We start from the raw sequence: 16,355 nt of genomic DNA, 5'->3' as shown, positions 1-16,355 counted from the left end.
GGGCTGTCATGGAGAACCTCTGCTAGGGCAGTGTGGAAAAGAAATGTGGGGTTGGAGTCCCCACAAAGAGTCCCTACTGGGGCACTGCCTAGTGGAGCTGAGAGAAGAGGGCTACTGTCCTCCAGACCCCAGAATGGTAGATCCACTAACGGCTTGCACCGTGTGCCTGGAAAAATCGCAGACACTCAACACCATCCTGTGAAAGCAGCCGGGAGGGAGGCTGGGAGGTAAAGCCACAAGGGTGGAGCTGCCCAAGACCATGGGAACCCACTTCTTGTATCAGCATGACCTGGATGTGAAACATGGAGTCAAAAGAGGTCATTTTGGAGCTTTAAGATTTGACTGCCCCACTCAATTTCAGACTTGCATGGGGCCTGTAGCCCCTTTGTTTTGGCCAACTTTTCTCATTTGAAATGGCTGTATTTACCCAGTGCCCATGCCCCTATTGTAGCTAGGAAGTAACTTACTTGCTTTTGATTTTACAGGCTCATAGATGGAAGTGACTTGCCGTTATCTCAGATGAGATGTTGAACTGTGGAGGTTTGAGTTAGCGCTGAAATAAGACTTTGGGGGACTGTTAGGAAGGCATGATTGGTTTTGAAATCTGAGGACGTGAAGATTTGGGAGGGGCCAGGGGCAGAATGATATGGTTTGGCTGTGTCCCCACCCAAATCTCATTGTGAATTGTAACTCCCACAATTCCCACATGTTGTGGGAGAAACCCAGTGGAAGGTGATTGAATTATGGGGTCAGGTCTTTCCTGGGCTTTTCTCACGACAGTGAATGTGTCTCACGAGATCTGATTCTTTTAAAAACAGGAGTTTCCGCTGGGCATGGTGGCTCACGCCTGTAATCCCAGCACTTTGGGAAGCTGAGGCAGGCAGATCACGAGGTCAAGAGATCGAGACCATGCTGGCCAATATGGTCAAACTCCGTCTCTACAAAAATACAAAAATTAGCTGGGCATGGTGGCACGCGCCTGTAGTCCCAGCTACCTGGGAGGCTGCGGCAGGAGGATCACCTGAACCCAGGAGGCAGAGGTTGCAGTGAGCCAAGATCCCACCACTGTACTCTAGCCTGGTGACAGTGCGAGACTCTGTCTCAAAAATAAACAAACAAACAAAAAACAGGAGTTTCCCTGCACAAGCTCTCTCTTTGCCTGCCACCATCCATGTAAGATGTGACTTGCTCCTCCTTGCCTTTTGCCATGACCGTGAGGCCTCCCCAGCCATGTGGAACTGTAAGTCCATTAAACCTCTTTTTCTTCCCAGTCTCGGTCAGGTATTTCTTTATCAGCAGTGTGAAAATGGACTAATATAGTATCTGAGACTTAAAAAAAAATTTAAGGTGAAATCTACATAACACAAAATTAACCATTTTAAAATGTACAATACAGTGGCATTTAGTAAATTCACAATGTTATGCAATTACACCACCTCTATCAAGTTCCAAAATAGTTTCATCACTCCCCCCAAAAAAACTCTGTATCCATTAAGCAGTTATTTTTCATTTTCCCCCTAGACCCTGGAAACCACAGGAACATTAACTTTTAAGTTATTCTAAGGAATTTTAAAGACATAAAGTAGATATTAAAACAGACAGATTTTAGATGGCTGTGCAACTGCTTCCAGTCATACAGAAAAGTTTTTTTCAATAATCTCAATTCCAATTTTTATTAGCCATTTTATGTACATTGATACCAAGTCCTGAAAACTGATAAAAACATGTCCAGAATTTCTTTTTTTCCTTTTCTGAGAAAGGGTCTTGCCCTCTCACCTAGGATGGAGTGTAGTGGTGCAATCACAGCTCACTGCAGCCTCAGAATCTCCCAGCCTCAAGTGATCCTCTCATGTCAGTCTCCTCAGTAGCTGGGACTACAGGCACATGCCATCACACCCAACTAATTTTTTTATTTTTTGTAGAGATGAGGGCTATGTTGCCCAGGTTAGTCTTGAACTCCTGGACTGAAGCAATTCTCCTGCCTCGGCCTCCCAAAGTGTTGGGATTATTGGCATGAGCCACAGGACCTGGCCCATGGTTTCTTATACAGTCAATGTACAAATGCTTATTTATATTTTACACAATAATGAAGATAAAAATAACAATTATAGCAACATACAAATATGTACAAGGATTCCAGACAGACTTTGTTTTTTGGCTTATAACAATGTGTAGTTACTACACAAAGAATGAGGATGTAATTTTCATTTACAAGCAAAATGTGACCAAAATCCCTTTTCTTCTTAAAATTGAAAAATGAAATTCTTGAGAATACTAATTAGTGACAGCCAAATCTTAGACTTTTTAAAATTAGCCATGGTTAAACATAGGTGAGTTAAACATTGTGCCTTTCCAAAATTAAGGTTTGCAGTTAGAAACATAAACATTTGATAAAACTTCTCAAAATTAATTATGAGTGGCTTATTCATGTCTTTTGGATTCCAGACACACATTAGAAAAGTAAATGTTAAAGAGGTGATATTTTGGAAAGCATCCCTAGTACTGAAAAGCATCCCTAGCACTGAAGAAAGCCTCCCTAATACTGAAAAGCATCCCTAGTACTGAAAAACATCTTCAGGAGTACTCAGTACTCCCTAGTACATCCCTAGTACTGAAAAAAGCATCCCTAGTACTGAAAAACATCTTTAGAAGTACCCAGTGGTCAGACACTAGCAGGAAACTCATGATGCACTAACAATACTGAGAACAAAGTGGGGGAAGTAATAAGCAGCTATTTTACTGATGTATTAAATATATTAGAATTATGAGGCATGAGATGATATTTATGTGGTTTTTAAAAGGTTTAAAATATTATTAGGGACTCAATTAGATATTGAGAATGTCTGATACTATGATTTCGAAAACAGTATATCACACATAATCATGGTGTTACCTTACTAATAGGAATTTAGTTTTTAATAACTAACTGAATTTTACTTTACTGGCTTGAGAAGCAGCTGCCTATTTTGAGAACTACATGAGTTAATACGATCATATATAATTAAGTTAATGTCACAGAAACCAAAACGATAATAGTTTACAAAAGAAGAAAGTGCCCCATTTATTGGGTTGTGACATCAGGCTGAGATGGCTTAGGGCTGGAAAGCAAGGATGAGTGTAGCACTGGAGCTCAGGTACAAATCTGTTTATAAAGCTCAAGGAGAGAAAAGGCACGAGAAGGGGTGAGACAACTCTGAATGGCGGTGGCACCTGGATGTGGAATTACCACAGCGGGCCAGAGAGAGGCTGGTACATAACCCTCTGGCCAGGTACTATGGGAACCAACCCCTTCCTTCAATATTAAATTGAGAATACAAATATCTCAAAGCATGCTTACCAAAAGGAGATTATTTATCCTCATATTACAAAACACAGAAGGAGACATTTATTTTTAAAAGAGAGCTAAAAAGTTATGGGGTTTCTCCTTATTTCATCTTGAAAACTAACTCAAAGAGCAAACATTAAAAAAAATTCCCTATTAATATAGATATATATTTTTGAGATGGAGTTTTACTCTTGTTGTCCAGGCTGGAGTGCAGTGGCACAACCTCGGCTCACCACAACCTCCGCTTCCTGGGTTCAAGCAATTCTGCCTCAGCCTCCCAAGTAGCTGGGATTACAGGCATGCACCACCACACCTGGCTAATTTTGTATTTTTAGTATAGATGGGGTTTCTCCATGTTGGTCAGGCTGGTCTCGAACTCCTGACCTCCGGTGATCTGCCTGCCTTGGCCTCCCAAAGTCCTGGGATTACAGGCGTGAGCCACTGCGCCTGGCCGGACTATTAGTATTTTTAAAAGGCACTTAAAATATTCCTTTCCAATCCAACTTGAAATACATCTCTGTCAACTACATTTTATATAAATATTTTTAAATGCACATAATTTTTGTGCAATTTTTTCTTATAACCCAGTGATATTTATCATCTATAGGGCTAAAAGGTTTGAAAGACAGAGCTCCAACTTTCTGCAGAACAATCTGAAAGTGCTTTTATCATAGAAACAAGAACAACATTAATGATTTGCTCTTTCACTGACAACATCCTGTAGTCGTTTCAGTAAAACATCATCATTTTCTTGACAGACGCGTTTGGCAGGGGATTCTGCATCACTATCGATGGCTATTACTCGCTTCTTGGTTCTCTGCTCACCTTGCCTTATCATGTTGTTGATATCTTTCAAACTCTGTGCAGAAATAGAGAACGTGTGTGAGTAAAAGAGGGAGAGGGGAAATGGCAGCAAACAACCAAGCTAATTGTTTTTTCCTGTGCTCTATCCTCTATCCAAATCTTAACAGTGGGATAAGGATTCTTTTTAAAACTTAGAACAACCTAATAAGGGATAGCTTGAACTAATCTTTTCAGGTGGTTTAAAAATTAGATTTAAGGCCAGGTGTGGTGGCCTGTAATACCAGCACTTTGGGAGGCCAAGATGGTTCAATCACTTGAGCCCAGGAGTTTCAGACCAGCCTGGGCAACACGGCAAACCTGGTCTCTACAAAAAATACAAAAATTAGCCAGGTGTGGTGGCTTGTGCCTGTAGTCTCAGCTACTTGGAAGGTTAAGGAGCATCACCTGAGCCTGGGAAGGTTGAGGCTGCAGTGAGCAGTGATCATGCCTGGGAAACAGAGTGAGATCCTGTCTCAAAAACCCACCCCAATCCACCCCAATGCAACCCACCCCAACCCAACCCCCAAACCAGACCAGACCAAACCAGACCAGACCAGACCAGACCAAACCAAACCAAACCAAACACCAAACCAGACCAGACCAGACCAACTGAGTTTACTGTATAACAGTAGCTCTCGATGTGTAGTACCCAGACCAGAAGCAGCAGAAGCATCTAGAATTTTTTATTTTTTGAGACAGGATCTCTCTCTGTTGCCCAGGCTGGAGTGCAGGGCATGATCTTGGCTCACTGCAAGCTCTGCCTCCTGGGCTCAAGCTATTCTCCTGCCTCAGCCTCCCTAGCTGGGACTACACGCACATGCCACCATGCCTGGCTATTTTTTTGTCTTTTTAGTAGAGACAGGGTTTTGCCATGTTGGCCAGGCTGGTCTTGAACTCCTGGCCTCAAGTGATCCCCCCCACCTCGGTCTCCCAAAGTGCTAGAATTACAGGTGTGAGCCACCGTGCCTGGCCTTAGAGATCTGTTTTTTTTTTTTTTTGAGAGGAAGTCTTGTTCTTGTCACCCAGGCTGGAGTGCAATGGCACGATCTCGGCTCACTGCAACCTCTGCCTCCTGGGTTCAAGCGATTCTCCTGCCTCAGCCTCCCGAGTAGCTGGGATTACAGGTGCCCACCACCATGCCCGGCTAATTTTTGTATTTTTAGAGACAGGGTTTCACCATGTTGGCCAGGCTGGTCTTGAACTCCTGATCTGGTGATCTGCCTGCCTCGGCCTCCCAAAGTGCTGGGATTACAGGCGTGAGCCACCGCGCCTGGTCCTAATCTGTTTTAACAAGCCCTCCCAATGATTTTAAAGCTCCCTACAGTTTGAGATCCTCTTCCTTAGAGTAATGATTTTCAACATTTTTTTTTTTTTGAGACAGAGTCTCGTTCTGTCGCCCAGGCTGGAGTGCAAAGGGGTGATCTCTGCTCACTGCAACTTCTGCCCCTGGGTTCAAGTGATTCTCCTGCCTCAGCCTCCAGAGCAGAGTAGCTGAGATTACAGGTGCGCACTACCATGCCTGGCTAATTTTTTGTATTTTTAGTAGAGACGGGGTTTCGCCATGTTGCCCAGGCTGGTCTTGAACTCCTGAGCTCAGGCAATCTGCCCGCCCTGGCCTCCCAAAGTGCTAGGATTACAGGCTTGGGCCACTGTGTCCAGTCAGGTATATTATCTTAGCCAACTTTGTCAAGTATAGTAGGAACTCTGTAGTTATCTGTATAACTGAACAGGAAAGTAATAAGAAGGAGCCACTGTATTTGGACTGAGTTACAATCTGCCCCACTACAATTTCCTCCAGTTTATACCGATTCTGACTTCTGGAGACACACTGAACATATCTGCTTGATAGTCCATGAAGTATCTGAAAACAGCAATCATGTCCATACCACATCTTCACCACTAAATAAGGATAAGGATGGAGATGATCACAGAGTTGTCCATGTACATAAGAGGAGGCTTGTTTTTTCAGACATCTTCCTATCCTGGGTGCCATCTACCAAATGCACTTTCACTTCCAATGCCTTTCTTTCAACTTGACATCCCCCAGGTCTGACCACTTGCAGGTGTTGCCTTACTGGTCCCTTCTCAAGATCTTGCTTGAACAGGAAAACATGCTGGACTTTCAAAGTGAACTCCACAAATACCATGTCAATAATAATGGATTAAACTACCTCAAACTGAATATACTGCTCTTGATGAGAGGAGACATGCCATAGTTAACATTTCATATTTTATTAGTATAGTAGTAACTTGGCCAAAAAAAAAAAAAAAAAAAAGGCAAGATTAACAGTTACTGAATGTTAATCTGAAATCCAACTTTTAGCCTATTCTCCTTACCTTAGAAGGGCTGCCATTGAACTTGTACAGCAGAGCGCTTCTTGGTGTGAGGCCTGACCCATTCTTGTGCGGGGAAATATAAATGGAGTGCTGCTGGGAAATGCGGCGTGGTGAGCCTGGCTGTTGTTTGATATGTGGAAAAGGAGAGAGTGGTGGAACATCCATCTAAAATAACCCAAAAGTCAGATTTTTTAGATAAAAGTTTTTGAATCCCATATTTTTATTCTTATGGTATCTTCTAGTTAGAAATCAGTTATACTGTAAAAGCTCATTTATGGTTGAGAAAAGCAAAAAAAAAAAAAAAAGATCCATTACTTCTTGTTGTTTTTTTTCTTTTTAACAACAATAGATAAACTAGAATTTATTTTCCTGGATTTTTTTTTTTTTTTTTTTGAGATGGAGTATCTCTTGCTCTTTTTGCCCAGGCTGGAGTGCGATGGTGCAATCTAGGCTCACTGCAACCTCTGCCTCCCAGGTTCAAGCAATTCTCCTCCCTCAGCCTCCCAAGTAGCTGGGATTACAGGCATGTGCCACCACGCCCGGCTAATTTTGTATTTTTAATAGAGATGACCATGTTGGCCAGGCTGGTCTCGAACTCCTGACCTCAGGTAATCCACCCACCTTGGCCTCCCAAAGTGCTGGGATTACAGGTGTGAGCCACTATGCCCGGCCTATTTTCCTGGATCTTTCAGGAAGTGCTATAACTAGTATTAAGAATTCTGGCCAGGCATAGTGGCTCACACCTGTAATGCCAGCACTTTGGGAGGCTGAGATGGGCGGATCACCTGAGGTCAGGAGTTTGAGATCCGCCTGGCCAACATGGTGAAACTCTGTCTCCACTAAAAATGCAAAAATTAGCTGGGTGTGGTGGCACATGCCTGTAATCCGAGCTATTTGGGAGGCTGAGGCACTAGAATTGCTTGAATCCAGGAGGCAGAGGTGTAGCAGTGAGCCCAGATTGTGCCACTGCACTCCATTCTGGGTGACAGAGCAAGACTCTGCCTCAAAAAAAAAAAAAAAATAAAATAAAATAAAAAGAAAAAATAATAATTCTGGGGCCGGGTGCAGTGGCTCACTCCTATAATCCCAGCGCTTTGGGAGGCCAAGGTGCTCGGATCACTCGAGGCCAGGAATTGGAGACCAGCCTGGCCAACATGGCGAAACCCCACTTCAACCTCCTGAGTAGCTCCTAAAAATATAAAAATTAGCCAGGTGTGGTGGCGTGCGCCTGTAGTCCCAGCCACTCGGGAGGCTGAGCATGACAGTTGTTTGAACCCAGCGGGCAGAGGTTGCAGTGAGCCGAGATTATGTCACTGCACTCCTCCCTGGGTGACAGAGTGAGATTCTGTCTCAAAAGAAAAAAAAAAAAATCTGGACAAGACACCAGGAGTTAAGCCACGAGCATGAGAACCTCATATTCATGCTTAAAAAGCAAGGACAGGCCGGGCGTGGTGGCTCACGCCTGTAATCCCAATACTTTGGGAGGCCGAGGCAGGTGGATCATGAGGTCAGGAGTTCAAGACCAGCCTGGCCAAGATGGTGAAATCCTGTCTCTACTAAAAATACGAAAATCAGCTGGGCGTGGTGGCAGGCGCCTGTAATGCCAGCTACTCAGGAGGCTGAGGCACAGAATTGCCTGAACCCAGGAGGCAGAGGTTGCAGTGAGCCGAGATTCTGCCACTGCACTGCAGCCTGGGCAACAGAGCGAGACTCCTTCTCAAAAAAAAAAAAAAAAAAAAAGTAGGGACAAAGGGTAACCAATCTTCTAACACTTGCTGTAACAATCTCTCTCTACACACATACCTCCTCACAACCAAAGCAGTAGCAGAGAGAATAAAAGAGGCAGAGAATTCTATAAGCCAGCAGGATGATTCCAACATGGAAAAAATCTGTTAATGAAATGGGAAAGACTTCATATGGAAATGGAAAAGATTTAGAAATAAGTTGGATGAGCAAGGATTTCATTTTTCTTTAATATCCTGTATAATGGAAATAAATTAAGATGGTAGAGATATTCAGAGTATAGCACGTGACACAGGGGAAGTGAAACTGGAGCAGGATGAACAGTTATGACCTCTGAGGATAGTCATAGACCATATTCCATGAAAAGAGGAAGAACAGAAATCTACAGATGCACACAGATACATAGAAACAGCTATTGGCTGTCTGGCTGCAGCTTCTGCTAGGGCCTTCTTTTCTTTTCTTTTTTTTTTTTTTGAGGCAGGGTCTTGCTCTGTTGCCTGGACTGGAGTGCGGTGGTGCGATTGTGGCTCATTGCAGCCTTGACCTCCTGGGCCCAAGCGATCCTCCTACCTTAGCTTGCTGAGTAGTTGGGACTAAAGGTGTATACCAGCCACTACACGGCTAATTTTTAGTTTTTTTTTTTTTTTTTTTTTTTTTAAGAGACAGGGTCTTCCTGTGTTTCTAGGCTGGTCTCAAATTCCTGGACTCAAGCAAACCTCCAGGCTTAGCTTCCCAAAGTGCTGGGATTACAGGCTTGGGAGGCACCTGGCTGGTCTCTCTTTCTTAGAGCTAAAGTCTGGTCTTCTGGGAAGCAACCTCAGCTTACACACTGGCAACACTTTCTCAGGCCTGCTGCGACTGCCAAAACTAGGGTCTGCATAAAAATTTCTTAGTGGTGCCTCTATTAATGATCCAGGCCTATCTACTTTCTTTTGTCTTTTTTTTTTTTTGAGACGGAGTCTTGCTCTGTTGTCCAGGCTGCAGTGCAATGGTTCAATCTTGGCTCACTGCAACTCTGCCTCTCGGGCTCAAGCAATTCTCCTATCTCAGCCTCTCAAGTAGCTGGGATTACGGGTGCCCACCACCATGCCTGGCTAATTTTTGTATTTTTAGTAGAGATGGGGTTTCACCACGTTGGCCAGGCTGGTCTCGAACTCCTGACCTCAGGTGATCCACCTGCCTCAGCCTCCCAAAGTGCTGGGATTACAGGCATGAGCCGCAGCGCCTGACCTCCTTTTGTCTTTTTTTTTTTTTTGAGACAGAGTTTCCCTCTTGTCGCCCAGGCTGGAGTGCAATAGCGTGATCTCTGCTCACTGCAACCTCTACTTTCTGGGTTCAAGTGATTCTCCTGCCTCAGCCTCCTGAGTAGCTGGGATTACAGGTGCCTGCCACCACGCCCAGCTAATTTTTGGTAGAGATGGGATTTCACCATGTTGGCCAGGCTGGTCTCAAACTCCTGACCTCTGGTGATCTGCCCGCCTCGGCCTCCCAAAGTGCTGAGATTACAGGCATGAGCCACCACACCTGGCCCCTTTTGTCTTTAACTTGAGAAACACATTAATCTCACAATATAACAACAGAAAAATTGACCAAATTTGCTGGGTGCAGTGGCTCATGCCTGTAATCTCAGCACTCTGGGAGGCCGAGGTGGGCGGATCACAAGGTCAGGAGTTCGAGACCAGCCTGGCCAACACGGTGAAACCCTGTCTCTACTAAAGATACAAAAATTAGCCAGGTGTGGTGACACGCTCCTGTAATCCTAGCTACTAGGGAGGCTGAGGCAGGAGAATCACTTGAACCCGGGAGGCAGAGGTTGCAGTTAAGCTGAGATCGCACCATTGTACTCCAGCCTGGGTGACAGGGTGAGACTCTGTCTCGAAAACAAAAAAAACCAAATTAGTTGTTTTAATATTCATGTTCCCATCAAGTTCTTACCCATATGTATACGGAATTTCTAGCAACATAATCATGGTATAGATAAAATTCATGCCAGGTGTGGTAGTTCACATCTGTAATCATCACTTTAGGAGGCTGAGGTGGGTAGATTGCTTGAGTCCAGGAGTTCAAGACCAGCCTGGCCAACATGATGAAACTCCGTATCTACTAAAAATACAAAAAAATTAGCCAGGCGTGGTGGCATGCGGCTGTCGTACCAGCTATTCAGGAGGCTGGGGTGGGAGGATCGCTTGAGGCCTGGAAGCAAAGGTTGCAGTGAGCCGAGATCTCGCCACTGCACTCTAGCCTGGGCAACAGATCCCAGGATTTCCTCTGGTCTCTGTTGTACCATAGCCTTAATCACTGATTAAATTACTAGTCATGCTCTGATTAATTGCTAGTAATTTTACTTTGACATATTTATCTAGCAAAATAAACTTATAGTAATCCAACTATGACAGCAAATAACAATAAAGTAGTAAAACATAAAACATACCATATGGTCCTGATTCGACAAGTCGTATTTCAGTGCAAATGACTTCACTCTTCCTACATATATTGTATTGTAAAATTTTATAAGATCACCTCTTTCCTCTTTCACTGGTCCACTGGAACAGTCAGGTGTTTTTGTAGCATCTTCCAAGTCTGTTAAAAAGAATGCAATGTTGTGATACAAAGCATACTTTTTATTTTTTTATTTTTTGAGACAGGGTCTCACTTTGTCACCCAGGGTGGAGTGCAGTGGTGCAATCTTGGCTCACTGCAGCCCCGACCTCCTGGATTCAAGTGATCCTCCCACCTCAGCCTCCTGAGTAGCTGGGACTACAGGGACGTGCCACCATGCCTGGCTATTTTTTATTTTTAGTAGAGACGGGGTTTTGCCATGTTGCCCAGGATGGTTTCCAACTCCTGGGCTCAAGTGATCCACTAGTCTCAGCCTCTCAAAGTGCTGGGATTACAGGCATGAGCCGCCATGCCCAGCCACAAAGCATACTTTAATATACAAGTTGGTGATTTAAATTACCTTTCTACAATATTAAAAAAATCCCACAAATCTTTATGTAGAGAAATTAATATTTTCAGAGAAGGTTCAGAAATCCATCTGTATTACTTATAAGTCAAATTGGAATCTAGAGAAATGCAAACATATGAACTGAAGGTGGTGCTCTTTTCTCTAGATTCCACTTCAGAATGTTTTCACAACCATAGCTGTTGAGCTCACTGTCACTAGTGGCTCTTAGAGGGGCAACAGCCCTGGGCTGGCGTTTAGCTAAGTTCTATAGTATGGGAGGCAGTGGCAAACCTCAGCTTCAGATAACTAAAAGGCCTGCAGATATTCTTCTTGTGTCTTTGAGAAAGGTGGAAAGATTCTAAAAGGTAAAGCATATCCTGAGAGGTTAAGGAAGAAGCAAAATGAATTATATTTATTTCTCTGCAAATACATGGCAGGTGACAGGTGGTCTAAGAGCCTTATTGTACCACATACAACAGGAACCCTGATCAGGAACCAGTGTTCAGGTTTTACTGAGCACCCTCAATTGTAAAATAACAGCTTACCCCAACATAGTTTCCTACTTAATGGTGCAACTCTGGGATAGCTTGTGAAACCAGGCAGAACTTTGTCCTACTATTTTTTGGGGAAGGAAGGGAAGAGTATTACAGAGTATTACAAACTATCATTTACTTGTATACACAAGAACCATGTGTTTAGAAGAGCTAAGAAAACCACTACCAATTAAAAAGAATTTAGCATATATATGAAAAAAGCTCTCATTCTCAATACATTGGCCTACAAACATTGAGAACATGGGTAGAAGCAATGCCTTCACCTTAGGAAAACCAGAAAACACAAACATGGTTCAAAGACCAAAGAGCCCCAGGGGATCTCAGTCTTAATTTGGATGTCTTTTTCACTTCTGCTATTTCTAAAGGATCTTGACTAGGGTGGGAGGGGAGGGGAGCTATGTGGTTAAATAAAGTTGAGGAAATGCTGTATATTATATTGGAAATTCAGAAATCCATGTTAGTATAAGGCTTTGAGAAGTACTGCAGTTGGGGAAAAAAATAACTCTCATGTTCACTTTAATTCCATACTTCCCCAATTTTTTATGTATAGTCTCTCTTCTCCCAAAACACTTTTTTTTTTCTTTTTGTTTTTTTGAGATGGAGTCTTGCTCTGTCACCCAGCCTGGAGTGCAGTGGCGCAATCTCGGCTCACTGCAGTCTCTGCCTGCAGGGATCCAGCGATTCTCCTGCCTCAGCCTCCTGGGTAGCTGGGATTACAGGAGCATACCACCATGTCTGGCTAATTTTTGTATTTTCAGTAGAGATAGGGTTTCGCCATGCTGGACAGGCTGGTCTTGAACTCCTGACCTCAGGTGATCCGCCCGCCTTGGCCTCCCAAAGTGCTGGGATTACAGGCATGAGCCACTGTGCCTGGACCCCCCAAAACACATATACTACCATTCTGGGAAACACTGTTTCAAAGGATACTGGCTTGTTAACAGCTCTTCTAGGTTATTCTCATTATATGGATCAATTAAAATTATTTCTTTTTGTTTTGTTTTTATGAAAGGTTCTTGATCCTCTTGCCTCAGCCTCCTGAGTAGCTGGGACTACAGGCGCATGCTGCCACACCCAGCTAATTTTTTTTTTTTACTTTTTGTAGAGACAGGGTCTCCTTATATTTTCTAGGCTGGTCTGTAACTCCTGGGCTCAACTGATCCTCCCACCTTGGCCTCCCAAAGTGCTGGGATTACAGACATGAGTGACCACGCCTGGCCTAAAATTATTTAATGTCCTCCTTCAATTAGAAATTTCTTGAGACAGAGACTACAGTGTCTCCATATTTCTGTGTCATTCCAATTCCAGCTGTTAATACTTACATAAGGTAAGGAGGTATACTTTACTTGAATGAACCAAACATTTAAAATTGTGGGAGGCTGGGTGTGGTGAAACCCTGTCTCTATAAAAATTTTTTTTTAAAAATTAAAGAAATTTAAAAACTAGGTGTGGTGGCATGCACCTTTAGCCCTAGCTACTTGGGAGGCTGAGATGAGAGGACTGCTTGAACCCAGGAAATCAAGGTTGCAGTGAGCTATGATTGCCCCATTACATTCCAGCCTGGGCAACAGAGCAAGATCTCATCTCTAAAATTAAAAAAAAAAACTAAAGAAAAAAAGACATTTAAAAAAACATACTTGGCTGGGTGTGGTGGCTCACGCCTGTAATTCCAGCACTTTGGGAGGCTGAGGTGGGAGGATCACTTGAGCCCAAGAGTTCCAGACCAGTCTGGGCAACACAGTGAGACCCTATCTCGGTCTCCCAAAGTGCTGGGATTACAGGTGTGAGCCACCATGTCCAGCCAGAAATGGGTTTTTACTGATGAAAATAGTGAATGTTTATTAAGTGTGACTAACGATAAAAATGAGCTCATGTTCAGGAAATAAAAAGTATTTAAGATAAGCAGATTGGTTAAAATATTTGAGACACTACCCTCAATAGCCATGAAAGGGATGAAAGATGCAGAGAAGTCTCTCGGCTTTACTCTTAGGGATAATAACATCAAGGCTAAAAGCTCTGAGAAGTCCTGTGTTCAGCCCTGAATTCTGATCCACGGTATTTGCTTGATGCTAGCTTTAAGGCTGACTGAATCCTGCATCTGAAATCTTGACACCTGTTCTTGAGCAAATCTTTTCTATGGGTGGTGGTCAGACATAGAACTGGGATATATGAACTTACCGCATAGGATATATAAATTGTGTGTGTGCTTTTTAAACAGTAATTATTTTACAACCCATAATGAATTTGTTTATAGAACCAGAACTGTTCTTCCCAAGTCAGTGTTCTTTGGTGTGTCCAAATCTGGGTCATAGCATCTAGCCATAGCTCTAAGAACTGGAAGGTGACTTATCTGAATATAGACTTGTCTGATTGTATACCCTCCTACATAACTTTCTCTCTCTCTTTTTTTTTTTTTTTTGAGACAGGTTCTTGCTCTGTCTGGAGTACAGTGGCAAGATCCTGGCTCACTGCAGCCTTGACATCCTGGGCTGAAGCCAACCTCCCAATTCAGCCTCCTGAGTAGCTTGGACTACAGAAGCCCACCACCATGTGTGGCTATTTTTAAAAATCTTTTGTAGCAATAGGCTCTCACTATGTTATCCACAATGGTCTTGAACTCCTGGGTTCAAACCACCCTCCTGGCTTGGCCTCCCAAAGTGCTGGGATTATAGACGTAAGCCACTGTGCTCTCGCTTTTTGAGTGCCAGAATTCCTGAGTTCATTATCACTGGATATTCTCCCTGCCCTGTGCCACCACCACTGTACAGGATCTGTAACAATCGTTGTTTGCTTACTTGCTAATAAATATATCTAGTTAATAACCGTATGTAAGGCAGAGTGTGGTGACTCACGCCTGTAATCCCAGCACTTTGGGAGGCCAAGGCAGATGGATCACTTGAACCCAGGAGTTCAAGACTGGCCTTGGCAACATGGTGAAACCCCATCTCTACAAAAAATGTAAAAATTAGCCAGGCCGTGGCTGAGCCGAGAATCACTTGGGCCTGGGAGGTCAAGGCTGCAGTGAGCTGTGACTGTGCCACACTGTACTCCAACCTGGGTGACAGAGCAAGACATGGTCTCAAAACAAACAAAAGGTCAGGTGCAGTGGCTGACGCCTGTAATCCCACCACTTTGGGAGGCCAAGGCGGGCGGAACACCTGAGATCAGGAGTTCAAGACCAGCCTGGCCAACATGGCAAAACCCCGTCTCTACTAAAAATACAAAAATTAGCTGGACGTGGTGGCAGGTGCCTGTAATCCCAGCTACTCAGGAGGCTGAGGCAGGAGAATCACTTGAACCTGGGAGGCGGAGGTTGCAGTGAGCAGAGATTGCACCATTGCACTCCAGCCTGGGCGACAAGAGTGAGACTATCTCAAAAAAAAAAAAAAAAAAAAAAGAAAAAAATTGTGTAGCAGAATTTGATCTGAAACCTATATATACAGGAAGTGGCGAACTCTCAGTCACCTCAAGTTTCTTTGGCAGATACTTATCAAAAAGAAAACAAAACAGAAAAGGACATCATCTATTATCTTTTGCTCACTTCTACTCTCTAGAACTTCACTGCTCTTGTAGCTCAGATACTTGCTAGCAGTTAGTTTCTCACAGAAAAAACACAAAACAGGCAAGGGATCCACAGCTTTCTAGCTAACCTCTGATGTCTGGTTTTGTAGGAACAGGAAAACCACCGCGGATAGGTAAGCAACATGTATAACAAATATAGAAAATGGCTTTTTGTTGTTGTTGTTGTTTTTTTGAGACGGAGTCTAGCTCTGTCGCCCAGGCTGGACTGCAGTGGCACAATCTCCGCTCACTGCAAGCTCCACCTCCCGGGCTCACGCCATTCTCCTGCCTCAGCCTCAGGAGTAGCTGGGACTACAGGCGCCTGCCACCACGCCTGGATAATTTTTTGTATTTTTAGTGGAAACGGGGTTTCACCGTGTTAGCCAGGATGGTCTCGATCTCCTGACCTCATGATCCACCCGCCTCGGCCTCCCAAAGTTCTGGGATTACAGGCGTGAGCCACCGCACCCAGCCTTGTTTGTTTTTTTGAGATAGTCTTGCTCTGTTGCCCAGACTGGAGTGCAGTGGCGGGATCTTGGCTCACTGCAACCTCTGCCGCCCGAGTTCAAGCGATTCTCCTGCCTCAGCCTCCTGAGTAGCTGGGATTACAGGTGTCTGCCACTGCACCTGGCTGATTTTTGTAGTTTTGGTAGAGATGGGTTTCACCATCTTGGCCAGGCTGGTCTTGAACTCCTGACCTTGTGATCCACCCATCTCGGCCTCCCAAAGTACTGGGATTACAGGCGTGAGCCACCGTGCCCAGCGTTTTTTTTTTTTTTTCTTGAGATGGAGTCTCACCCTGTCACCCAGGCTGGAGTGCAGTAGTGTGATCTTGGCTCACTGCAACCTCTGCCTCCTGGGTTCAAGCAATTCTTGTGCCTTAGCCTCCTAAGTAGCTGGGATTACAAGTGCTCGCCACCATGCCCGGCTAATTTTTGTATTTTTAGTAGAGACAAGGTTTCGCCATGTTGGCCAGGCTGGTCTCGAACTCCTGACCTCAGATGATCCACCCACCTTGGCCTCCCAAAGTGCTGGGATTACAGGTGTG

At 44.1% G+C, this 16,355-nt stretch overlaps 1 protein-coding gene across 6 annotated transcripts in view; it reads right to left on the bottom strand.

Moving 5' to 3' along the window:
- Nucleotides 1-1,446: 1,446 nt before the first annotated feature.
- RBL1 (RB transcriptional corepressor like 1) overlaps nucleotides 1,447-16,355 on the bottom strand; it is a 93,746-nt gene continuing 78,837 nt past the window's right edge. For all 6 annotated transcript variants that reach the window (XM_032142497.2, XM_032142496.2, XM_058432905.1 and 3 more), the window contains 3 exons: nucleotides 10,680-10,828; nucleotides 6,506-6,670; nucleotides 1,447-4,184 (listed from right to left, as the gene is read on the bottom strand). In XM_032142497.2, coding sequence (XP_031998388.1) covers nucleotides 4,014-4,184; nucleotides 6,506-6,670; nucleotides 10,680-10,828 — 485 coding nt within the window. In that variant the 3' untranslated portion in view covers nucleotides 1,447-4,013. The remainder of the gene's footprint in view (nucleotides 4,185-6,505; nucleotides 6,671-10,679; nucleotides 10,829-16,355) is intronic.

Source organism: Hylobates moloch, unplaced genomic scaffold, assembly GCF_009828535.3.
Source record: "Hylobates moloch isolate HMO894 unplaced genomic scaffold, HMol_V3 SCAFFOLD_21, whole genome shotgun sequence".
In the NCBI taxonomy this organism is placed as follows: domain Eukaryota; kingdom Metazoa; phylum Chordata; class Mammalia; order Primates; family Hylobatidae; genus Hylobates; species Hylobates moloch.
This window is presented reverse-complemented; position numbering and strand designations above follow the sequence as displayed.